We start from the raw sequence: 27,361 nt of genomic DNA, 5'->3' as shown, positions 1-27,361 counted from the left end.
TTTGGACCAAACATTTTGATAAAATGAAGTTTGTCTGGTCATATGCCTTTCACATACAATATAAATACATATAATTACATTTAGATTAAAGGTTTAGTTCACCCAAAAAGGAAATTTCTACAAATAATTATACAACCTCATTTCGGTCAAATCCCCTGTTATCTTCCTTCGTTATCAGAATACAAATGAAGATCTGAGAGCTCCCTCATCCTCCATATATCAATGTGACCATTTGCCTATATTTTCTGCATCAGTTCAATGTGCGGTTTCACTATGAGCAACAAGATGCTTGTGTTTTACACTGTTGACTCTAGGGTTGGGCGATGTTGACCAATTTGGCATCGTACAGTGTCTAATGTGCAGCGGTGAATTAATTATTAATGAATAAATCATAAAGAATTAATTATTTGTAACCTACCGTTTCAACTACCTGACCCGTTTTACCCATAAACAAATCATAAATATATAAAGATAAGTTACACACAAATTACCACCTGTCAATCACTTTTTCCACGGGACTCTGGTATGAATAGGCAGAGTGATCTGTGTCGTTATAATGGCGTCGACAAAACTTGGTTGGTAAAAAAGGTGCACAACCAACAGCAACCAACCAACAGTATCTGAGATTTTTACTAAAATTACCAAGTACAAGCGCGGAAGGGAAAGATTGAAGCAGTGTACTGACACTGTGACACGTTACCTGATAGATTCAAAAGACAGAAGAGTCGTTAGATAGAGACAAGATTAAATATCAGGTTTAACAACTATAGTGAGATGCGATCCAGCAGTACATCCTTGATAAACTGTACGACGTGCACTGCTCTCTGGGGTTTTGTGCTCAAAGCACCCGCTGACTGCTGGAGCTCAGACGTGCACATATGCTGCATTGCATGCCATAGTGTGTGTGTGTGTGTGGCCACGTGATGTGCGTTTTCAGCGGTATAGTGTCGAGAGAGGGCTTTTCAGAAATGCTTAGTGAAACGCCAGTGTGGACGTGGATTGTTTTCGTTTTAAAATGCTATTTTAAAACTAAGTTGTATACGTGTAAACAGGGCCTAAATGTGTAATTTTTAAGTGTGAAGGATGGCGATGCTGGCTCAGCATCGTGATGTCTATTGGCCAATTGCATCGTCTATCGACTCAACCCTAGTTGACTCCTAATAGCAATACATTATACTGCCCAAGTGCCTATAGTAAACGTGCATCCTGACTGGAACATGGACAATATAGAAAGACAATATAGGTGAACAAAATAGTATTTTAAGTTTTTTTGGCACACAAACACATTCTTGGAGCTTTATATGATTAAATTTAAATCAATGAACTGTTTTGACAATGTTTTGGTTTCCTTTTATGGAAATTGAACATCTCAGGATTGTTGGCCTCATCTATCGATTTCATCTAAAATATCTTCATTTACCTTAATGATTGCTTTTGCGATGTGAAGACATTTTCAACAAAAACCAATTTACCTTTAAACAGGTTTAGAACAAATGGAGGGTGAGTAATTTATGACACAATGCTCATTTTTGGTTGAACTCTCACTTTAATGCTTGTTTGCAGGTTTGCTGTTTGAGTGTAGATGGGATAACCATTGGGAAGTGTCCTGTGAAAACCGTTTGCCCTATCTGAAAGCACAAAGCGGTCTTAATGCCACATTTCCGCATGCATCCGAACGCCATCCATGCGCAGCCCTTCACAAACAGTGATTACTGTGATTAGATGATGCCACCATGGATTATTGAAACAGCCCATTATGTTTAACAGCTCCGAATGATGTTTTATCACCGTGAAAATGATATTTACCAGAGAGAGTGCAGGGAAGAGCTTGTCTCCTTCGATTACCATCTGACGTCGTGCCTTTTTAGTGCCAGCCCGGAATCAAATGACTCCTCATGAGGAAATGAACCCACTTACCGTACAATTAGTTTGCAATATTAAATATGTCTTTTAATTTCGGATGTAGCAGCGGGGTGCTTTGAACACACGCATTTCTTCAGGAAAGATATTTGCGATAACAGTAAGGGAGGGTTATTCCTTTGTTGGAGATATTCAGTCTGATTTCATGTAAGCTAAAATGAATTTAAAGAAATCCGTGAGGAAAAATCCTTCTGGGCAAGCCAAAAAAACGGTTCAGAATTTGATTAGGCTATTCGAAGCAAATGCAATATCCAGTTCCTACTGTAAATGCAATCCAGGCTCATAAGGAACTGTAGCAGCAGCGTTCGATATCTGGAGTTCCCGCTGAACACCTGTCACTGTGTAGATGTGCAGTTTTTGAGCAAACGCGAAGTAACTGCAGCAAAAAAAAAAAAGCAGATGCCGCAGCTGCAGCTATGTGCTCTGGAGTGTGATGTAAAATTTTCATCAAAATGTAATGCCTTGCTACTAAGAGCTTCTGAAAGCTGTCAGATGCAGCCCAGATGATTTATCCTTGCGCTCTCCTACATAAACCATGGCTTGTGTTCAGAATGGAGTTCTTGTGTACCGCACACGACTGTGTACTCTATATAGTCTAATTTATTTAAGCGGTATGTAGGTTGTCACAGGGAAGATCTCAAACAGCGGCACGCGACATGATCACATCTCTTGCTGCATTGTGTGTCGTCTTAAATAAATGTACTGTTGTACATTTTTAAATTCATGTTTCAGTAAAGAATACATGTTGACCTTTGAAGTCTGACTCAGTGATCAATGCTGGTGATGTTAAAATCTTAGATGGGAGTCATATTAACGCTTTTTACATTATTTTTTTGAATTGTTTTGCTACTTCTCAATATTTTGTTTTAATGTGTTTTAATTTATATGTTTTATAATTATATTTTACAGTTTATTGATTTTTCTGGCCTTACAAACATCCCTAACACAAATTATTAAATATTTTGTAAATAAATGTAAAAGCAAATCAGGTGGCACGGTGGCTCAGTGGTTAGCACTGACGCCTCACGGCAAGAAGGTCGCTGGTTCGAGTCTCGGCTGGGTCAGTTGGCATTTCTGTGTCGAGTTTGCATGTTCTCCCCATGTTGGCGTGAGTTTCCTCTGGGTGCTCCGGTTTCCCCCAAAGTCCAAAGACATGCGCTATAGGTAAATTGGATACTATATTGACCGTAGTGTATGAATGTGAGAGTGTATGGGTGTTTCCCAGTACTGGGTTGCAGCTGAAAGGGCATCCGCTGCATAAAACATATGGTGAAATAGTTGGTGCTTCATTCGGCTGTGGCGACCTCTGAAATTGAGACTAAGCCATAGGAAAATTAATGATTTAATGTAAAAAATCATTTATTTTGCTGTTTGATAATAACATTAATATTTATTTGTGTGTAATTACTAAATTACTTTTATGTGTTTTTATTATAAATGTAATTTCCATCACTGTCATTTCCACATTATGGCTCAGAATATGATATTTCTAATGGATATTAAGTGTTTTTATGATTTATTATTATTTTATATTTATATTCAAGACTTATTTAAGACTAAATTAAAGTCTGGCATTTCATGCATCCTTAATATACATAAATAAATATTTTTGTAAATGAATAAATTATTCATTTATTCAGTTTATTGACAATAGAAGTAGTAGTAGTAGTAGTAGTAGTAGTAGTAATAAAAATAATAATTCATTCATTCATTCATTCATTTTCATTTCGGCTTAGTCCCTTTATTAATCTGCGGTCACCACAGCGGAATGAACCGCTAAATTATCCAGCATATATTTTACACAGCGGATGCCCATCTCCCTGTGTTGGCGGTTTCCCTCATAAGTCCAAAGACATGCGCTATAGGTGAACTAGGTAAGATAAAATTGTCTGTAGTGTATGTGTGTGAATGAGTGTGTATTGACCCAGTCGAAGCTTAAACCAGTGACCTTCTTGCTGTGTGGTGATCGTGCTACCCACTGCGCCACCGTGCAGCCCTCAAACACATATCGATTAAGTTAATAGTTTTCGGCTCAGCTGCCAAAACCGACCTCCGTAGACTACAGCGAATAGTCCGGACTGCTGAACGAATCACTGGCACTACCCTTCCTACACTTCAAGAACTGTACTCTTCCAGAGTGAGTAAAAGGGCTCGCAAAATCACCCTGGACGCCTCACACCCAGCACACTACCTGTTCGAACTGTTACCGTCTGGTCGGCGCTTCAGAGCACCAAGCACAAAAACAGCCAGACACAGGAAAAGTTTCTTTCCTCAGGCTGTCTACCTTATGAACAGTTAAATATTCCCCTACTGTGCAATAAATATGTGCAATACTTTCTCATACGCACTTGTACACAGCACCTTATATCAATATACAATGCAATACTTTCTACATTCGCACTTGTACACAGCACCTTATAACCTGTATATTTATAACAATCTGTACACACAATTCAACATCCAGGTTTCTTGACTAACCGCATCCGTTTAATGTTTTTTTTTTTTTTTTTTAATATTTATTTTGTGTTGGTCACTTGTCACTTTATGTACACTGGAAGCTTCTGTAGCCAAAACAAATTCCTTGTGTGTGTGAAGCACACTTGGCAATAAAACTGATTCTGATTCTGATTCACAGATTTAAGTAGATTGAACATAAAACAATATGTTTTCTTAAAAAACTTAAGAATTAAGTAACTAACTAACTACTAGAAGAACTAACTAACTAATTGATTAACTAATTGATTAACTAACTAACTAACTAACTGACTGACCAACCAATAAATAAACCAATCAACCAACCAAACAACCAACAATCTAACTAACACTGTAAAAATGCTGTGTTTCGCACAAATCCTTCATATTGACCCAACACAAATCGATTAAGTTAACAGGGTCACACTTTTTTTTGGTGGTCTGTTTGTTGAACTTAAGTTACATTGCATCTGCTGTACATGCCAATGTAATGAATGCAAACTAATTCTCATTAGATTATAAGTAGACTGTTAGGTTTGGGGTTAGGGTTAGTGTAAGTTGACATGTACTTGCAAAGTCTCTTATAGTCAGTTAAATGTCTGCTGAAGGAGCAGTATCAACTCTATTAAGCAGACAATACTAATACTCAAATGGACCATTAAAATAAAGTATTACCCTTAACAGTTTTTACAAATTTAAGTGGATTGAACATAAAACAATAAAGTTGTCCCAAAAAAAATCTCAAGAATTGTGCTGTTTCAACTCATTTTAAGTAAGTAGTTTAAACAAACAGCAAAAGTCATTTTTGAGAGTAACTAACTAACTAACTAACTAACTAACTAACTAACTAACTAACTAACTAACTAATTGATTCATCCTACCTTTTAATTCTCACATAGATCTGTTCATCTTTCCCTAAAGGATCTCTGAGTCACTGTGTATGGTCATCCTATAGAGAATTGCATGCTTCTTCACGCTCCTTGAAATCAAAGTTAACTTTTCTTTTATTGAAGCTTGAAGTTTCAGCTACCGGCTACAGCTCAGCTCAAATCTCAAGTCTTTTTCTCTCGCCGCTTTTCTGAACAAATTCATTCTTTCATTGACCCTTGAACCCTTTTGGAGAGGCACTAGCTGGTCTCACAATCACTACACATCAGAGCGGTTGGGCTTCATTCCCCGGAGCTTCACTACACGCCAGTCTATATCACTCTCCATTCATTTCACAGCGTTTTCAATGCAGCTCCATTCCCAGCGGACGCTTGGAGAATGAGACCTGCTTTCTTTCAAAGCGCATTGTGTCTGCTGTTGTTTATGATGTGTTATCTGTTGTGCGTGATAGTTTGAGAGTGCTAGAAATTCAAATCACTCCATTTTCCCTTCCATAAAACTTAATTGGAGGATCATTGTCAAAGGAGAATGTTGTAAATCTCTTTATTTCAGTTGGAACATTGGAAGAAAGATAAAACTCAAAGGTTTGCATAAGTGACACTTTGAAAAAGTTTATGCTGGTGTAAAGTGGTTTTTAGGGTGATTCTGTGCTAAGGGTTGCCAAGGTGTTTTAAAGGGCTGGTCCACAGTGTATTTTTAAGGCTTAGTTGTGTTTATAAGAAGCAAAGCAATGTGTGCTCATGCTTCATTTGTAGAAAATCATGTTATTTGTTCGTGTATCTTAGTTTGATTAAATACTGTTACTCAGCTAACATGAAAACGACTGTCATATTTCCTAGTTCAGGGCTGTCCAAACTCAGTCCTGGAAGGCCAGTATCCTGGACAGTTTAACTCCAACCCTAATCAAACACACCCGAACCAGCTATTCAAGCTCTTACTACATATACCAGGGTTTCTTCGGGGTCTTAAAAAGTATTAAAAGTTGATAAATCAGTTATGAGAAAATTAAGGCCCTTAAAAGGTATTTAAAAAGTCTTAATCGTGTTTTTACGAGGTCTTAAATTTTGTTCAAGTGTTGTCCAAAGTGTTTGACTCCAATAAAGCATAAAAAGATTTATTTTCCTCCTAATATTAACAGTGGCGTGCTCGATCCACGCGATTTGTTCGAGCCGGGGTGCAGCCAGCCAAGCTCCTCCATCCAGGTGATATCACGTAATTTGCGACAAACGTAGGAAGGTGATGTGATGCTCTCCACATGTAGCGAAACCATAGAGTGAAACAGACGGCAAAATGTAAGTTTGCATACTCCTGGTTGGAGAAAGACAAGTTTAAACAGTGGCTGAAGCCTGTCCCTGAAAACAACCATGTAATTTATTTTTTCAAGCTTTGTTTCTTCCGAGCTTATCTAAGTTCTCTTGCACGGCTGTGTCCCGTTGAGTTATTTAACTACAACTGTTTATTAGGTTAAAGGTTTGATACTGATTAGAACTTGGAAGTGGCGATGAGGTCTTAAAATATTCTGAGAAGGTCTTTAAAAAGTCTTCAAAAAGTATTGAATATACCTTTAGGATTACTGCATATACCCTGTTTACTAGAAACTTCCTGACAAGTGTGTTGAAGCAAGTTGGATCTCTTTTTGAACTCTCCAGGACACCGGCCCTCTAGAACTGAGTTTGGACACCCCTGTCCTAGTTCTTCTGAAAGGCCTGCCCTAAAGAGGCTCTGATTGGTCAGTTAACATAATGTGCTGTGATTTGCGGATCGGCTCTACATTACCACGTCACTCTCCTACAAGCATGCGCTTTTGCATTGTATAAACAGTCCAGTCAGAGTAGCTGTTTGCCATATCAGTTTGAGCCTGAATCAAACAGAAAATGAAAAGGATGAACCTCACGCCTGCTCTCTAAAATAAAACATAATATTAAACGTTCACATATCTTTTGCAAGTTTGTTATTTGAGATGTAGAACGCAAGGAAAGTGGCCGCATAGAAAGACACTGCAGCGCTGCTGAAGTTTGTGTGTGTTTAGAGCGGTTTGACTGATGAATATGAATTTGTAGCTAAATTGTTAGCGCTGCCAAACAGCATTTCCCATTGTTTACATCCTCGCTACAAACATACTGTTAATGCTAGAAACTGTGCATGTAATTGATCAATTTTAACAAATAAAAATACTTACAGGTTGTGGCTCACAATCCGCAGCTTCATCGGTTGGAGGAGTTTTTACCAATTCCAGCAACTAGGAGAGATTCTTGAAGTTCTCTTTGTCAAATGCTAGCTACAGTATATCTGTTTTTTATAACTCTTGAACAAAATCAAAATTTAATTGTAAGCACTTCGCTCTCTCTGTGTTGTGTCCTTTGGAAGCCTAAATACAGAAACAGAAGAAGCTCTGTGGAAATAGCAACGTTTGGACGCCATTTTAGTTTTCTGTGCTATAACATTACATCTCCTCTGGCCACACCCCTTCGCTGCACAGGGTGTACGGACATGGTGTATGTGCGTAACCTGAAATGTTTGTGATCCCACTAGCCTGGATGTATTTTTTTGTAGTCCCCAAACTTTGTTCGCTGTAGGCTTTGCTAAGTGAACTCTGTAAAAGCCAATGTCTTCCTTTCATTGAACTTTGAGTATATTACATTCAGAGATGTTGTTTATGTTCACACTGCTACATTAAACATCAACTAAAGTTTATAATTTGATATCGTAGTGGACCACGCTTTAATGTCTTTGAGTGGGATGAACAGTGGCGCAGTGGGTAGCACGTTTGCCTCACACCAAGAAGGTCACTGGTTCGAGCCTTGGTTTGGTCAGTTTGCGGTTCTGTGTGGAGTTTGCATGTTCTCCTCGTGTTAGCGTGGGTTTCTTCCGGGTGCTCCGGTTTCCCCCACAATCCAAAGACATGCGCAATAGGTGAATTGAATAAGTTAAATTGGCCCTAGTGTATGTGAGCGTGTGCAAGAGTGTGTGGGTGTTTCCCAGTGTTGAGTTGCGGCTGAAAGGGCATCAGCTGCATAAAAAATGTGCTGGATAAGCTGGCGGTTCATTCCGCTGTGGTGACCCCAGATTAATAAAGGGACTAAGCCGAAAAGAAAATGAATAAATATTGTATTGAACTATAATCATAACTGTGCAGTTCTACACAAAAGTTCACTGTCGTCTCACAGCAAGAAGGTTGGTGGTTCGAGTCCGGGCTGGGTCAGTTGGCATTTCTGTGTGGAGTTAGCATGTTCTTCCTGTGTTGATGTGGGTTTCCTCCGATTTCCCCAACAAGTCCAAAGACATGCACTTTAGGTGAATTGAGTAAAGCCGTAGTGTATGTGTGTGAATGTGAGAGTGTATGAGTGTTTCCCAGTACTGGGTTGCAGCTGGAAGGGCATCCACTGTGTAAAACATATGATGGATAAGTTGGTGGTTCATTTCGCTGTGGCGTCCCCTGAAGAATAAAGGGACTAAGGCAAAGGAAAAAAAAATGAATGGCATTTTTACTAGAACAAAAGCAATATACATATTTTTACTGCAAATTATGTATCCCTATTTAAGATTTTAAGACAAATGCATTACTAACAATTGTAGCACACTTGTTCCTAACGTCCATATTTTGTTTATCTTTAACAGGTTCCTCAGATAGTGGATGAAGACTTTACATATCTGATTCTTGGTGATTATGACGTCAAATCCTCCTCCATTCTCATTGGACTATCAGGTCAGGATGTTCCGGGTTTTAAGCTGTACCACCTGTCACTCATCCACATGGCCACGCCTCCTGTGGATTCTGTGGGTGTGGCTTAGCCCGTGTTCATCAGTTCACCAGCACTCGCACCCACATTCCATCAAAATCCCTGGGGACATCACTTTGGGAGGGCTTTTCCCGGTCCACTCCAGGGGTCCCGCAGGAGTCCCGTGTGGAGAAATAAAAAAAGAGAAAGGAATCCACCGGTTAGAGGCCATGCTGTACGCACTGGACCAGATCAACAGCGACCCAGATCTGCTGCCCAACATCACACTTGGGGCCCGAATTCTCGATACGTGTTCTAGGGACACTTACGCTCTAGAACAGTCTTTGACATTTGTCCAGGCCCTCATTCAAAAAGACACGTCTGACATCCGCTGCTCCAACGGAGAACAGCCAATCATACGCAAGCCTGAGCGCGTGGTGGGCGTGATTGGGGCATCAGGAAGCTCTGTGTCCATCATGGTGGCCAATGTCCTGCGACTGTTCGAGGTGAGAACACTATCTTTTTACATGTCTATCTATCTATCTATCTATCTATCTATCTATCTATCTATCTATCTATCTATCTATCTATCTATCTATCTATCTATCTATCTCTGCCTTTGGTTTATGTCTCTGTCATTTTTCTCTCCATAAAACTGATGGAAACTTTAAAATTTATCAATAAAAACATCTAAGAATAAATAATTAGATAGACAAATACATCGAAACCAATAACACCTCAAATAAATTCTGGAACTGAATTGCAATTCACTACTCCCACTTCACTTGCAACAATTTCAACATTTACATCACCTATCAATTCCCTTTTGATTTTAGTGATACTTCTAGAGCTAGTTTAGGACTACACTGGACACAATATCCCTTAATTAACAAGTTTCATATTTTGGGATTTACAGACGTTTTCTCTTTATTTACAGTTATGAATAGTATTATGGGATGTTGATCTCTGCTCTGCCAACTTTTGATGATGCAAATTCAACAGTGCATTTTATCAAAGTGACTATTACTAAATCTTTAGTAATTTAAAACAATATATTGTGCAATAACACACAGAGAATTAAATCTGAAAAATAACAAAAAAAAAGTATTGGCGGTTTATTACCAGGTTTTTGTCCAAAGCAGACAATGGGCTCTATTTTGACGATCCATGCGCAAAGTGTAAAGCGCAGGGCGCAAACACATTAAGGGCGTCAGAATCCACTTTTGCTAATATAAGGACGGAAAAATGGTCTAAGAGGGTTGAGCTTATTTTCTTAATGAGCTATAGGTGTGTTTATAGAATAAACCAATCATAGTCTCATCTCCCATTCCCTTTAAAAGTCAGTTGCGTCGCGCCATAGCGCATTTGCTATTTACATGACGGACTTTGTAAGTGTAAAAACCGAACCCTTCACTAGAGAGAAAACAGTTAAAAAGAGCATCTGTAGCGTGAGAATGAGAGATGAGCCTCCTCATTGCTGTGCCCCATATGGTCTAAAACCTGACAGGTGGGCAAATCTAAGCTTGTTTTTAATAAAACAAATATAAATGTGTATATAATAAATAATACTGCTAAAAATGATAACAATATACAAAAGCAAATTGTATATTTCAAATATATAGCCAAACCCCCCCTCCCCCCCCCGGTGATGAAAAAGGCATGAAAGCAAGGTTTTATATTTATGTAGGCTAGAAAATAATATGTTTTGTAATATTTTAATCTTTTATATTTATATCCTATATATATCCTTAATATTTCCATTCTTTTTCATTTGTAAAGATATTTGCGTATTGCTCTACATCCTGTTTGTATTAAGCAATGTGTAAGCGAGGCGCATAACTGACGCGCTCTGCGCTGGACAATAGACCGGCTTTGTTCTTGTGTATAGAACAGTCCATTAAAGTTTCTCAAAATAGCAACGCACCTGTAACGCGACTCAACACGCCTCTTTTTTGTACACCAGAACGCACATATGAGCGCAAATGCATTTGCTATTTAAACAGTGTGACGCAAAACATCCAAACAACTCTTGCGCCAAGCTGAAACTAGCAAACAACAATTGTGTTGCGCCTTGCCCCACATTGCGCCGGGTGTATGATAGGGCCCAATATATCATTTCAAACTAACAAAGATGTCAATAAAAGTCTCCTTTTCAAACTTTTCAACATAAAAAAGAACAAGGTCCTACAATGCAATTAAAAAGCATAAATAAATAACTAAATAATAAGAATATTAGTAATAATAAAAATAAAACATGAGTAACAAAATATGGAAAACTGTGAATTTACGGATATTTTTTACAGTGTATGTTTGTAAGTCTGAATGTCTGATTTCCCATTGACCCTATAGCTTTTATTCCTTTGTACAACCTTTCTTTTGTTTCTGTCCCTCTACACCAATCAGTTTTCCATGAAATGGACGCTTGACAGGATCTCAATGTCTACAGGCCAGGACCTGGCGTTAATTGACAAGAAGGATTAGAGAAACCAACTAATCATATTGCCGGCCTCTAGCTTTCTGCTATCCCGTAGGCTCTTGAATATTAGTTCTGCTTTGTCTTAAATCCAGCAAGCATTTAGGCAGATTTTTATTCCCCACAGCTGTGAATTCTCATTCTATGCAGTTTTTTTTTGACCACACTTCTAATGCTTAAACGATGCTGCAGTGGTAGTTTGTGCAGTTTGCTGCAGCAGTCATTAATATTGCGTTCTGCACTCATGGAATTTTAATGGGATGCTTCAACCACTGGACCACATGAACACTGGGCAGGCATTACAAAGTGTTGTGGCAACAAATGTTTCATCTGCATCTCCAAATACCAATGCTTGCCATGTTGGGGGAAACTATCACAGCATATCATATTCACTTTGAGCAGTGGTCATATTTAGTGATCCTCATCCAAACTCGCAGAGCAGCTTCAAAACACTGTGCTTTATTATTTTGCATCATTGAACTAACTTTATACTGTCATTGTTACTTATGTTTAAAGCGCCCCATTTCCCCCCCAGATGTTATCTTTCATGTAGAGTCTAATGTAGCTGTTTAAGAATGTAAAAGGTTTCAAACATGCCTGATAAATGGTTTTGTTGACCTCTGAAAGAAAGAATTGTTTCTGAATGGCATAAATACTTTGCAAGTTGTTTATATAAGGTTTTAAGTTATTCTATTTTTATAGAGTAATCTGCATAAAATGTATAACCTCATTAAATGAACAATTTCACACACTAAAAATGATGCTCCATTATATTTAATGGGAAAATTAATGTCTGTGTGAACTGGAAGTGGAGCGGCACAGTGGCTCAGTGGTTAGCCCTGTCACCTCACAGCAAGAAGGTCTTCCCCACAGTCCAAAGATATGCGCTGTAGGTGAATTGAAGAAACTAAATTGGCCGTAGTGTATGTGTGTGAATGAGTGTGTATGGGTGTTTCCCAGTACTGGGTTGCGGCTGGAAGGGCATCCGCACTGTAAAACATATGTCGGAATAGTTGGCGGTTCATTCCACTATGGTAACCCCTGAAAAATATGGGACTAAGCCGAAAGTAAACGAATGAATAAATGAACTGGAAGTTGCTGTAGACTTTTATCTCAGTCTGATGATTTCTAACTGAAACTGAATATTGAGTGAGGGGTGGGGTTTTATTTTTGCACTCCTCCTCTCATCTTTAACTCACAAAAAAAGGTTGGAGGGGCGTGGCTAAACGTGTTTCAATCCAATCTGTCAAACTGCCATGATCAGAGAATGACAGACATTCAAGAGTGGAAGCGAATTGTTAGATTTGGAGAAAAATTACTAAACTGTTGGATTAATTTATTGGTTCATCACTCACCTTAAGACTAATAATGTGTGCAAGCAAAAAAAACATTGTAAATTGTGATTTCATGCAGACTTTAAAGTGTATTTTGACCATAGATGTAACCCCATTAAAGTATCTCCAAAATAAACTTTAAACCTCTAAAGAGGTCTTGAACTGGCTTTATTATGTTTTATTCTAATCCTTAAGGGACTAAGCCGAACGAAAATGAATGAATGAATGAATTTTCATCATTTTATTCTGTCATTCGAGATCGACCAATGAAGTTTACTCAGATTTTATTGTCAAAAACAGTAATAAGTAATAAGCTTTTTTGTACCCTGATTTTGAGGCTGTTTCAGATAATGCACTGATTTTCTCAACATAGGCTCATTCTGAAAACGTAGCCCTATATGCATTTCTGGAGATCGCGAATTATGTAGCCAGAAGTACGTATGGCTGCAGTTCGTCTTTAAAACGAATGCCACAGGGTGGTATGACGCCGTTCCTTTTCGTGCTAGCAGCTGATCTCTTACCTCCATACGAACGGCTTTTTCACTGTTACCAGTTTGTCCGGTGACTCGCATTGAGATGCAGAGAGGAGTTGACCACCATGACGGCATTCGAGTCTGGCAAAGAACGATTCCAGAAAGCGTGTAAGACAAAAACAGAAGCCAAAAAATAAAATAAACAAGTAAATAACAGGGTGAGAATGTAGTAAAATCTGAAAACGTGGTAAAAATCAGGCGAGGGCTTTTTTTTTTCTCGATATCGCTTTTTAAAACTGTCGGTTTGGTTTAGGGAAGTTAGTGGACACTGGTCAATCAGTGCTTTTGAAAACATCATTGGTTGGGTTTAGGGAAGGAGGAGAGGGATTTAGTCGATCGGTCTGTCAGTCAGTCAGTTGACAGCAGCCTCTGGTGGATTTACGTGAGAACAGCAGGCGTGAATGGCACTCGCAAGAGAAATTTGAGATCTCAAAAAGCATACACAGCGGCCTCTAGTGGATTCACGAAAACAATAACTGCAAAAAAAATAAAAACTTACCTCCTTGGACGTATTTGGCACTCTTCAGAAAAGCATATTGCGGTACGTTTTCAGAATGAGCCTGGGTTGAATTTGCTAGGTAGTTTTTTCTGATGACTTGAAAGTAAACGCCTACTGCTATGATTGCTATGAAAAAACGTATTGCACGCCCCCTCAACTAAACGCTACTGAAGTGCGATTTAGTGCATTTATGTAACAAGTATATCTCCAACATTCAATAGATTTGCAAGGAATATTTATTAATATATCTCCAATAGACACTTTACTACAGAGCGGCATTAATGCGTCCTGAAGTAAAGTGAAACGGCTATAAACTCCAACAAAATAAAATCATTGTATGCAGAGCCATAGATCTTTATCTATAAAGTATAATTATGTAAACTGTGCATCTTAACTGAAACGATACGCCGTGTTTGTTGGCCTCATGCATCACACAACCCTGTCAGTCAGTCCAGTCAGTCAGTCAGCATGTCACCTTAAAGGGTTAAACAAAAAACGCACAGCACTTCTATGATTACACATCGTTATAATTAACTTTCCTTTTAATACGTGTTGGTGAGATTATAACCCGCTATTAACAAAACAACCATGACTGAATGTTTTGAATGAGAAGCTGTAATGGTAATGTAGCCATGGCGGAATGAATTTTGGTGTGGCGCCCCACCATGGAAAAATGAATGTAGTGGAAACCATGCATTAACATTAAATGCCACCTAATTCTTAAGCTTTACCGATTCCATTTACCATATGACCTTAGATCAGAGGTGGGCAAACTACAGCCCGTGGGCTATATGCGGCCCGTCGAACACTTTCATCCGGCCCGCAAGGAAGTTTTTAAAATGCTGCTTCTGAGTAACGGTTTGGTTTCAGAATTAGTGAATTAATGATGCAATACAAGTGAACGCCACACACTCTTGGAACTTTATTATCTAACTTTATTTTCAGGTTCATTGTACACATTAACACACTCATAATAACATGACTTGGAATAGCAAAGACTAAGATTCTTCTTCCATTTTATCTCATAGTTTTATAATGATTGATATGAGCATATTAATACAAGCTCAAATTAGATTGTTGTGAATTTGACTCAAATTATATAATAATTGCTGGTTAAATGTGTTCATTTTTGTCAGAATATAATTTCCAGGCATACATCCACTTTCAAAAGTTCTTTTATCGAAGATTTGTGGTTTTATCAAGTTTTATGATGATTGATCTATATATTCTAAAAGCAGGGCAAATTAGATTTTTGTAATTGTTGACTGAATAGTAAACTTTAAGAATTATTTTTAATGTGTTAAAATGAGATTTTTTTCTATCAGACAATATCTTTTCTATTCTTCACTGTAAAAACTATTACATTATTATTATTATTATGGTTAATATTAGATTTTAAGGGATTATTTGATTGTTTTAAGATGATTGATAAGTGACTATAAATAGCAGTGCAAATTCATTTGACTTGTAAATTTTACTCAATAATAACTATAAAAAAAATCTGTTTTGTGTTAATGTGACATGTTTTTGTCCGATATGACATGTTCTATGCATACTGCCACTATAAATAAAAGTTATTTTTTGAAGTATTTGACATGTGGCCCTTCACCTAATTTTTAAAACTTGATGTGGCACTCGGGTCTAAAAAGTTTGCCTTGGATCATACTGTAATTAGATTTCACGCATCATATGGACCAGCCAAGGTTGATCACAATGGTGTGATCGTACACGTGAAAGGGTTAATAGTACTTCAACACTTACTTATGCATGATTAAATCCAAATTTATGCTTGTTAAAATAAACTAGTGACATAATAAACATAAACTAACAATGAACCACTTTATTTCTATTAGCTAGCGTTAACAAAGAGAAATAAATACTGTAATACATGTATTGTTTATTGTTTATTCATGTTAATGAATACATTAACATTAAATACCACCTAATTCTTAAGCTTTACTGATTCCATTTACCATGTGACTTTAGATCATGCTGTACTTATATTTCACACATCATATGAACTTATGTCAACTCAGCCCAGTAATAGTTGCTAAATGTTTCCTGTAAATAAATCTTGCCTATGCATGAGTGAACTTTATGACTCAAGAGTGGCCAAATTGCTCGTCTGAAAAACCAGCGAGTGCATTGCTTTTGGATCAAGCTCAGTTTGGACAAGGATCAGAGAGCATGTCTGTGTAATGAGAGTTGTTTCTGAGTGTTTGAGACAACAAAAGCACGGAGAAACGACTACAGTGCGAACTGAACAGCTTGGCAGGGACTAGATTGCGATTGGGCATTACTGGCAACGGCAAGCATTTATGATTAGGATTCAACCAGCAACAAAGCACAAATCCCATGCACATTTTGTCCTTTTAGCAAACAAAAGCTGGGGGAAGTGTGAACAACTATTCTTTATTCATCCTGAAACAGCTCCAGCTTTCTCCCAAGAGGGTCATTTTTGGTGGCTTCCTTGTATAGTGCAATTTCAGGCACACATGGCTATCAGCCTTTGGACGCCCTGCCCAGGAACGAGGGAATCTCTGTGACGAATGCTGTGATTTGCTCCCTCTTGTGTAAGCTTTTTTCTTCGTGCTCCCTATATCCTCGGGTTCCACAAGACTCAAATCCCTTCCTACATGGGTCTTATGTTTGCAGCGAAATGAGTTGGGGGACATATTGTTCTGAGTGCATGTAGAGGGCTTTTTTTTTCTTCTCCTTTTTGTAAGGTGAAACTGGAAATTGATTTTATGAGAGTCGACCGAGTGACAGACTAATAAAGCTTTTTTTAGCTCTTCTCTAATGGAAGAAGACAACAGAGTCGGAGGGTTTCCTCATGCCATCTGCGCTTCTCTGTACTCCGTTTAAGACCCCTAGAGATGCTGTTTTAAATATTACAATTTCAGCTCTCTTTTGCCCACACGTGGTGCATTATTGAGCTGTAAAGAGGCTGTGGTTCATTTGCAAACAATGGCTGAGAGGATCGTTGATTAATCTTGCTTTGACAAAGCTGAATTGACTAGGGGTGTGCAATATTTAATGTAATTGTTTGCTATAATAGCGTAATTGTTGTTTTAAGATTACGCAAGCCGATGTTATTGAGTATGTCACTCAAGCCACAAAAAACACATCTTGAGAGTCAAAAGGCATTGATTGCATGATGAAGTCTATAAAATGAGACTACGAATTGCATTATGAAAGCAAAAACAACCTTGTATGGGGTATTGTTTTTTATATTTAGGACATATAATATAGTACAGTAATATCACACATAGTGCAGTTTTCACAAAAAAATATGAGCGAAACAAACTAGAAGTCAACAAACTAGAAGTTAACATTTTAGAGACTTATATTTTGGACATGATAATATCAGTTTTTTTTCTGTTTCATCAAAAAGGTTTCAAATAAAGTTAAGCAGAACATACAGCTTTGTTGAAAATTAAAAGAGCACTTCAAAATTATTATACTTTTTGTGGATTTGGTATTATTAATTATTAAAAATGTCTTTTATTTTGTGTAACTAGTGATAAGTTGTTTTTCAAAATTTCAAATAAGAATGTTATGAGTTAGATAATTTGTCTGCAGAAAATGTGTATTTAAACATGTGGATTACTTTAATATCATTTATTAGATTGTAAGAGTGAGTTGGGTGACAACAGTGTTGACAATCCATGTGCAGATTTATTGCTAAGAGAATAGTCAAGCAGGCAATGGTCAAACAGTAACATGAGGGAAATCCAAAAGTTCAAATGAACATAGACAGGCAGCAAGACAACATAAAACATTGAACAAAGCAAAGATCAAAAACCACGAAAGGACAAGAAAAGGAAAACACTTAGAAATGTTAAAGGGGAACAAGACTCAGCCAAGTCTGTGTGAGTGTGTGCTGTTTATATGGTCCATCTGATTAGTCCAACATGAGCTTCCAGGTGTGTGTGTGTAACCAGGGGGAATCAGGAACTGGTGTGTCTGAGGTGCATCATGGGAGTTGTAGTTCATTAAAGTGGCTTATGTGTAGTTCTCCAGCAATCTGCACAGGCTAGATCGCTGTTGATCAGGATAATAGTTCATTTCGTGCAAAGAAATCTTATTCATTTACTATTCCTTACGTTAGTTCACTAATATAGTCCACTTAAAGGAGTAAAATGAGTGAGTGAATTGGAGTATTGAATGCACTGAAGGGCCAGACATACCTTCATGACATTCACGCTCTCCAGAAATGTAAACAGGGGTACATGTCCTAAATGAGCTTGTGTTGGCATTTGGTGTGAACTTAGTCATGTTGGCCTATCAGAATTGAGAAAACAGCATGCATGCTGACGAAATGAGGTGAAAACTCCAGTTGTAGTGTCCACATGACCACACTGTATCCAGAGTTTTGGAAAACCTTCACCCTGTCCAGAGTTTTCAGAAAGGTTTGGTTTCAGTCGCCCAGTACTCGTTTTCGTGTGGGCAAACAGCGAAACTACGTAGAAAAATGTGCGGCTTTGAAAATACCTGTGGACAGAGCCTACGTAAGATTTAGTTTAATTAAATTTAACTTACATTTCTGTTATCCCCAAATATCTCCAAACAATTTCCACAATTTTTTTGTCATTATTGGACACCCCTAAGAGAAATAAAACCATGAATGAGATCTCTGTAATATCTCATCAAATTTTTTCTAGGCAGCAAGAAATGGAGATTTGCTTTTGCTTAGTCTGCAGTCAGAGAAATGAACTGAACCGTCGAGTCAGAGATATGAAACTGAACTCCGAATGATCTGAGCTGCTCTCCACAGTCATTTCACAGCTCCAGATTTCTGATGTACTTAAAAAACGGACTCATTTGTGTCTATTTTTATTTCTCCGAGCAGGAGGCATCTGAGGTGAAGTCGAGCACGAATTTGGAACAGTATAGCGGAAAAACAAACCTGTAATGTCAGATTAAAGTGATCGCATAAATCCCAAGGCCTTATGTGTTTATTTGTGAGTGATCAAACAAACAAAAAATACAGCATTATTGTTCCTAAATCCAGCATTTCCAGTTCACAGTTGTCATGGAAATGCTGTAATCTCATTAACAGGGCCACTGCTAAGCCCCTCAGCTGATTTCTGCCCTTGTCAAATGCATATTTACATGTTTTTGGTGAGCCCATAAGCTGGCTATGACAAGATATTAAAGGTATCTTTGTATATTCTCATATTTAACTGTGTATTAATCTGTGATATAGGAAACCAAAGAAATTAGGGAGTCAGAAAAGAATTTAAACAGAAAAAATCATATCTTCGAGGTTTTTTTGTTGCGGTTATGGCTGTATTTTTGGACACTTGATGAGGATAATACTATTATTAAAACATACACCTATAAATATTGACATTTTTTACATTTTATTGACCTTAAAATGTTTAATTCAATGCGCTACTTACTATTTTTATGTAATTGTGAAATTAAGTGAAAATTATTTCTACACCCATTTATTTCAATGTTAAACTATGATTTTACAATCTGATTTCATCATAGCACATTGTCATAAGCTCACTGAAAAAAGATTTACACAATCGGCGAGGTTGAAGTTTGCTGGTTTGAGTCCTGACATTTTTTTCATGCAGTTTGAATGCACTAGGTGAATTGAATAAACTAAATAGGCCATAGTGTATGAGTGTGTGTATGAGTGTTTGCCAGTAATGGGTTGTGGCTGGAAGGACATCTATTACGTAAAACATTCCAGAATAGTTGGCGGTTCATTCCGCTGTGGTGACCTCTGAAATAGGGACTAGGCTGAATGAAAATATATGAATGAGTGAATGAATTTTCAGTCATTAGATGCTAGTAAATTTCACAGATATTTACAAACACACTGAATTAAATGTGAAATTTTGAGGAAGAAAGACTGAAAACAGTATTTTTGTCTTGTAAAATGTTGTCTAATAACCCATTTTCTTTGTAATTGTGACACTTGCTAGCACACTCCTCAATGAAAATTGTCGCTATGGTAGGACGTAGAGTATCCTACTCTTTTAAACAGTAGCCAATAGCGTGTTGTTTCCTCACAACTCTGCCAGTGAGAGTGGTTGAGCTCATGCGCATCAAATGAAAAGCAAATTAGAAGCGTCTTTGAGGGGGCGAGGCATGCCAGATACAGTACTAGAGGATTTGATTAGTCAAGATATGAAGAGAAACTGAAGTATGAGGTGACGTGAAAAAAAACATTGATCCATTTAGATGAAAGTGACAAACTGCAAGCTTTAGATGTTTATATCAGTTTTATATCTTCTAAACGTGAATTTTGTCATTGTTTTAAAGCGCACCAACATATAGATGGCCTTAAAACTAACAGTCTGAAACTTATTGATCAGACTGAAACTGACTGAAATTTATTTTAATTTTATGGGACCTTTAAAAGCAACCCAGGCTCATTCTGAAAACGTACCCCTATATACATTTCTGGAGAGCTTCAAATACTTCCCAGGAGCTATGTTTTTGCAGTTTTTGTTTTCGTGAATCCACCAGAGGCCACTGTGTATGCTTTTTGAGATCTGAAATTTCTCTCACGAGTGCCATTCACGCCTGCTGTTCTCGCGTAAATCCACCAGAGGCCGCTGTCGACTGACTGACTGACCAACCAATCGACTGACCCACCCTCCTCCCTCCCTAAACCCAACCAACAGTGTTTTCAAAAGCATCGATTTACCTAACGTATATAGGGCTACGTTTTTAGATTGAGCCTGTTGTTGTTTTTTTGTTTTTGTTTATGATTTATTTAACATTTTTCCATTTTACAAACATATCAAACAACCCTTATAGAAATAATAATAGAAAAAAATATAAATACAAATAATAATACTAAAAATATTAATAAATAAATTTAAATAATAATAAAATAAAACCAAATTACAAAAATAATGTGGGGCAGATGTCGACATTTATGCAATAATCTCAATGTCACAATTAGAGTTAGTTGTTACAAGACAAGTTATTGTCAAGGGCTAGCCTGTTATTTAAAAGGAAGTACAAAGAATGAAATTGTCATGGCTTTTTCCTACTGTACGATCAGTTTGCATTGTCCACATCTCTATTGAATCTTTTTCAAACACATCGAAATTCTAATTCCATCAAAAAAAGTAAATACAAAAAGCATGAAGCGAATTTCAATTTCACAGGAAGTTTTCCCATTGTGCGCTTGTAAATGGCAGAACGCTGTTAGACAATGGGCCGCGTCTGTGGGGACAGCTGTCTGTAGCCAGAGCCTCTAATTAAACATGTGGAATAAAGTCTGAACCCAACACAGAACAAAAGCAGAGGTACAGTGGATCTTCATTAAACAGACCTTTTTTTGAGTCTGTATGATGAGGGCCATAGTACTACCGCCAGTCATTATTCCAGTCTACAGATTGCTCGCTGAAGCGTGGACAAAGGTTCGACAGCCAACGCTTTCCATTTGTGTTTTTTTGTTGTTGTTGTTTAAATATGCTTGGGACCGTTTCAAACAGCCATTTAGATGGTGTTTTGCATACGAAAAGCCTGTTGTTTCGCTGATATTTTTACACGGTCGATCATTAAGATGTGTTTGATGTGTCAGGGCATCATGAAAATATCAGATTGCCGGAACAATGCGCAGGTTCAGAAAATTTCTTTGATGTTTGTGACACCAAACACCTGTCGTTGGGTCCATTTGGGGACCGTCTTTATGTTTATTTAAGTCTTTATGTCAGGAATGAATGAGTCCCGGTTCGCATACTTATGCTATTCACTGAAAGCATGCCCATGGCTGATGATTGTGAAGTACATGGCTTTTTTGCATGCATTGAGGTGAGATCTGACTGTGATTGCAGTATGATACGTTTCTTGCTGTTTCTGCATCAAATACAAATAGACACTATTTCTACTATTTGTTTTATCGCAACGTTAGGTGAAATATTGGAAAAACTCCAACTAATAGGTTAAAAGGTGTTGTTTTAAATTTAATTGAAAAACTTAATGTTGTGTTTGTACATATTTTATTCAACATTGGGTTAAAACAACCCAACTTATTTATTTATTTATTTATTTTATTTTTTACAATTTATATATTTAGCTGGATGATTCATTTGTCAAGATGTAGACTTGAATCCATGGGGGCCCAAACTTGGTCCTGGAGGGCCAGTGTCCTGCAAAGTTTAGTTCCAGCCCCAATCAGACACACCTGGGCTAGGTAATCAAGTTTTTACTAGGCTTTCTAGAAACATCTGTGCAGGTGTGTTGAGGCAAGTTGGAGCTAAAATCTGTAGGACACCGGCCTTCCAGGACCGAGGTTGGACACCCCTGCTCTAATCAGTTCAAATGTATATTAAATGTATGAGTGATTATTTTATTCCAGGTTTGTATATATTTGACCCAACATTGAGTGACACAACCCAGCTTCTTTTTTTGTGTTTTGTGTATTTAGCTGGACAATTCGTTTGTCAAAATATAGAATCTGCTCAGTTCAAATGTATATTAAATGCAAATACTTGAATTAAAATTGATTATTTTATGCCAGGTTTGTACATATTTGACCCAACACTGAGTTAACGCAACCCAGCAAATTTTGTATTTAGTATTTTAGCTGGTTGATTCGTCAAATGTAAAATCTCAACTGTTAAAATGTACATAAATTGAATTTATGAGTGAATTTATGAGAATCTAATCAGACTCTAATGTATATGAAATACAGTTAGTTGAATTTATAAGTGATTATTTTAATCCTGGTTTGTACATATTTGACCCATCATTGGATTAAAACAACCCAAATGTAGACTCTGATCAGTTCAAATGTATATGAAATGCAGTAAGTTGAATTTATGACTGAATTTAAGAGAATTTAATCAGACTCTAATGTATATTAAATGCAGTTAGTTGAATTATGAGTAATTATTTTATCCCTGGTTTGTATATATTTAATCCAACATTGAGTTAAAACAACCCAGCTTCTTTTTTAGTCTTTTGTGTGTGTTTAGTTAGATAATTTGTTTGCCAAAATGTAGAATCTTTTGAGTTCAAATGTATATCAAATCCAATTATTTGAATTATAAATGATTATTTGTTTCCAGGTTTGTACATATCTGACCATTTATTGAGTTAAAACAGCCAGCATTTTTAAAAGTGTATTGTGAATATTTAAAATAATTAGTTTGTCAAAATGTAGAGTCTTATCAGTTCTAATGTATATTAAATGCAACCAGCTGAATTTATGAGTGAATATATGAGAATCTAATCAGACTCAAGTGTATATTAAATGCAGTTAGTTGAGTTATGAGGGATTATTCTATCCCAGGTTTGTACCTATTTGATCTGCTTCTTTTAACACTGCTTCTTTTTGTGTTTTGTGTATATTTACATTAGTTAGATGATTTATTTGATGTAGAAGTTTATCAGTTCAAGTGTATATCAAATGCAAGTAGTTGAATTTATGAGTGATTTTTATAATCCCAGGTTTGTAAATATTTTACCCAACATTAAGTTAAAACAACCCAGCATATTTTGTATTGTATATTTTTAGCTGAATTATTCATTCGTCAAAATGCAGACTCTTATCAGTTCAAATGTTAAATGCAATTATTTGAACTTATGAGTGATTATTTTAACCCTCGTTTGAACATATTTGACCCATCATTGGATTAAAACAACCCAAATGTAGACTCTAATCAGTTCAAATGTATATTAAATGCATTTAGTTGAATTTATGAGTGAGTTTATGAGAATCTAATCTGTTCAAATGTATATTAAATGCAGTTAGTTGAATTTTGAGTGATTAATTTATCTCAGATTTATACATATTTGACCCAACATTGGGTTAAAACAACCCAGCATAGTTTGTATTGTGTGTATTTAGCTGGATGAATAATTTGTCAAAATGTAGACTCTTATCAGTTCAAATGTATATCAAATGCAATTAGTTGAATTTATGAGTGATTATTTTAACCCTGGTTTGTAAATATTTGGCCCAACCAACATACAGTAGGATTAAAACAACCCAAATGTGACCCACAATTGTGTTGCTGCATATTTTTATACAAACTTAGTTTCAGAAGTTTTATTGTGAATAGAACAGCTAATTAATTTCATAAAAAAATGTAAAATATCTGTTCAAATGTATATTAAATGCAGTTAGTTGAATTATGAATGATTATTTTATCTCTGGTTTGTACATATTTGACCCAAAATTGAGTTAAAACATTCATTTTCGGCTTAGTCCCTTTATTAATCTGGGGTCGCCACAGCGTAAAGAACCGCCAACTTATCTAGCAAATGTTTTACGCAGCGGATGCCCTTCCAGCCGCAACCCATCCCTGGGAAACATCCACACACATTCACTCATACACTATGGACAATTTAGCCTACCCAATTCACCTATAGCACATGTCTTAGGACTGTGGGGGAAACCGGAGCACCCGGAGGAAACCCACGTAAATGCAGGGAGAACATGCAAACTCCACACAGAAACACCAACTGACCCAGCCGAGGCTTGAACCAGCGACCTTCTTGCTGTGAAGCGACAGCACTACCTACTGCGCCACTGCGTTGGCCTGAGTTAAAACAACCCAGCATATTTTGTATTGTGTATATTTAGCTGGACAATTCATCCGTCAAAATGTAGAATATAATCAGCTAAAATGTATATTAAATGCAATTAGTTTATGAGTGATTATTTTAACCCAGGTTTGTACATATAAGACCCATCATGATTCATTCATCAAAAATGTAACCTCTTATCAGTTCAAATGCATATGAAATTGAATTTATTAGTGATTTTAGTTTAACCCACAGTAAGATATTGTTTCTTTTTAAAGCTAAAGTAATACAAATACATGGCTGTATGATGGCTCAGCGGTTAGCACTGTTCCCTCACAGCAAGAAGGTCGCTGGTTCAAGTCCCGGCTGGGTCAGTTGGCATTTCTGTGTGGAGTTTGCAGGTTTCCTCTGGGTGCTGTGGTTTCCCCCACAGTCCAAAGATATGTGCTATAGGTGAATTGGGTAAACTAAATTGCGTGTGAATGCAAGTTTGGGTGTTTCCCAGTACTCGGTTGTGGCTGGAGGGGCATCCGTTGTGTAAAATATATGCCAGAATAGTTGGTGGTTCATTCCACTGTGGCAACCCCTAATAAATAAAGGACTAAGCTGAAGAAAAATAAATGAATGATTTCAAATGACCTTAATATTAAGTTTATACATTTACTGTGCATTTGTCAAACCTTTTCTACTAAAAAAATACAAATAGCACCATCGCAAACTCTTGTTTTGATTAGCAGGGGGTTGTGGCTGGTGTGAGCCAAACAAAACATGCACGAATGCTCACTTCACAATCCATCCAGACACCTTCGGCTCACTGCTCACAAACTATCATTTGGAATAGACTCATTTTAATCTCACACACTGGTTAGAACAGATAGTCTGTGAACTTGGATGCAGCATGTGTTCCTTTTTTGTTGCTTTTTTTAAGTCAGAGAGTCACAACAGAGTCCATATCTAGTTCTTTCCACGGTCTGAGCAAATGTGATCACAACCGAGTTAAATGAGCTTTTACTTCACCCCACGGTAATGAATCTCCCTGTCAGATGCTCACTTTAAAGGTGGCACGTCCTTCCTGCTTAACAGACAGAGATGACACATCTAGAGCGTCATGCCTGTTTAAACATGGCTTCCAAACGACACAGAAAATAGTACTTTATATTTGATAACTCTGAGAGTATTGTAGGTAGTACCACAAATGTTTGGTCCTCTAGATAATTTTAGTGTTTAAGTTCATTGCTTATACATTGAGAGAAAAAAAGTCAGATTGTGTATTTTTTCTGGGGAAAATATTTCTAAAGGAGCTGTTGACATGAAATTGAACCAGATTTTGGTAAAAACCCAAACATTACATACATAAAAATAAAACAAAACAAACTGATAATATAGTTGTGTGTAATAACAATGGGATGACACAAGAAGAAAGTACTGAACTACTGAAATATATTTAATACTTTATATAAAAGGCTTTTTTGGTGATGGCAGCTTAAAGACGCCTCTCATATGGAGAATGAAGTCACATGCATTGCTCAGGTGTGATGTTATTTTCACAGACTTCAACAGAGTGTAAAAATCTTGATGTTCTGTGGGTCTTGTCTATCAAATCTGCTCTTTATTTTGTATTTTCTATTGGATTCATGTCAGGTGATTGGCTGGGCCATTCTACAGCTTGATTTTCTTTCTCTGAAACCCTTTGAGAGTTTCCTTGGCTGTGTTTTGGATGATTGTCTTGCTGAAATGTCTACGCTGGTTTCATCTTTATCATTCTGCTAATGTAGATGTTGGACTGAAACAGCTAATTTTCATTTACACTGACGAAGGGCAGAGGGTTGCTGAAGAACTACTAAGAGATTTAAGCTGCTGTCTGGGCTTTCACAGCCTTTCTAAATCAAATTTAAAAATCTTTCTACACCTCCCTTTCTTCATGTGTTCAATACTTTTTACTTGTGTTGTTTCATTTTGTTGCACATAACTTCATCTTTGCATATGTGAATTTTGAAATTTCAAGTCAGCAGCACATTTAGAAATATGTTTTCTGAGAAAAATGGGGATGTGTTCAATACTTATTTCACTGTATACAGTTTAGGTCAAAATTATTAGCTCCTTAAAAGCAAGGATTTTTTCACTGGATTTCTTATAATATTTTTTGTTTTATTTTGGCTAGAATAAAAGGAGTTTTACATAAAAAAACATTTTAAGATCAATATTATTAGCCCCTTAAGCAATATATATATTTCTATTGTCTAGAGCAGCGTTTCCCAACCCTGTTCCTGGAGGCACACCAACAGTACATATTTTGGATGTTTCCCTTTTCTGACCCATTAACTTAAGGTTTTGGAGTCTCTTCTGATCTCTAAGATGATTCAGGTGTGTTTGATTAGGGAGAGGTTGAAAATGTGTACTGTTGGTGTGCCTTCAGGAACAGGGTTGGGAAACACTGGTCTAGAGAACAAATCATCATTATACAATAACTTGCCTAGTTAACCTAACTTGCCTGCTTAACCCAATTAACCTAATTAAGCCTTTTAATGTCATTTTATGTCAATGTCAAATATTATTTACTGTCATCATGGCAAAGATAAAAGAAATCAGTTATTAGAAATGAGTTATTAAAACTATTATGATTAGAAATGTGTTGAAAAAATCTGCTCTCCATTTAATATAAATTGAGGAAAAAAATAAATAATTATTTTAAATACTTTTAAATAAATTATATTCTAAATAATTCAAATTTAACAAAAGGGCTAATAATTCTAGCTTCAACTGTATATACTGTAAACTGAACTTCAACTGAAGCAAATGTCTTTTATTACAATAAAAAAATCAACACTACAGTGTGGGAAATGCTGTGGTCGACAAGTAATCTTGTATAACACTGATTTCTGTAGCAAGACTACTATATATAGACTGAATCATTAATGTTATGCTTAGTTTTTTTCAGAAACAAACTGTTTTGCTGTTTATCAAACATAAAATTGCTTGGCGATCTCTACTTTATTTATTTTTAAGTTGTGTGT

General features: G+C 36.8%; 1 protein-coding gene across 1 annotated transcript in view; it reads left to right on the top strand.

Annotated features, from left to right (window-relative positions):
- grm6a (glutamate receptor, metabotropic 6a) overlaps nt 1–27,361 on the top strand; it is a 167,174-nt gene that overhangs the window by 8,844 nt on the left and 130,969 nt on the right. The window contains exon 2 of the mRNA XM_056464049.1: nt 8,899–9,505. Within this exon, the coding sequence (XP_056320024.1) occupies nt 8,948–9,505 (558 nt within the window). The 5' untranslated portion in view covers nt 8,899–8,947. The remainder of the gene's footprint in view (nt 1–8,898; nt 9,506–27,361) is intronic.

This window comes from Danio aesculapii, chromosome 8 (assembly GCF_903798145.1).
Source record: "Danio aesculapii chromosome 8, fDanAes4.1, whole genome shotgun sequence".
Classification (NCBI taxonomy): Eukaryota; Metazoa; Chordata; class Actinopteri; order Cypriniformes; family Danionidae; genus Danio; species Danio aesculapii.
The sequence above is the reverse complement of the archived record's forward strand: the minus strand, read 5'-3'. Positions and strand labels throughout refer to the sequence as shown.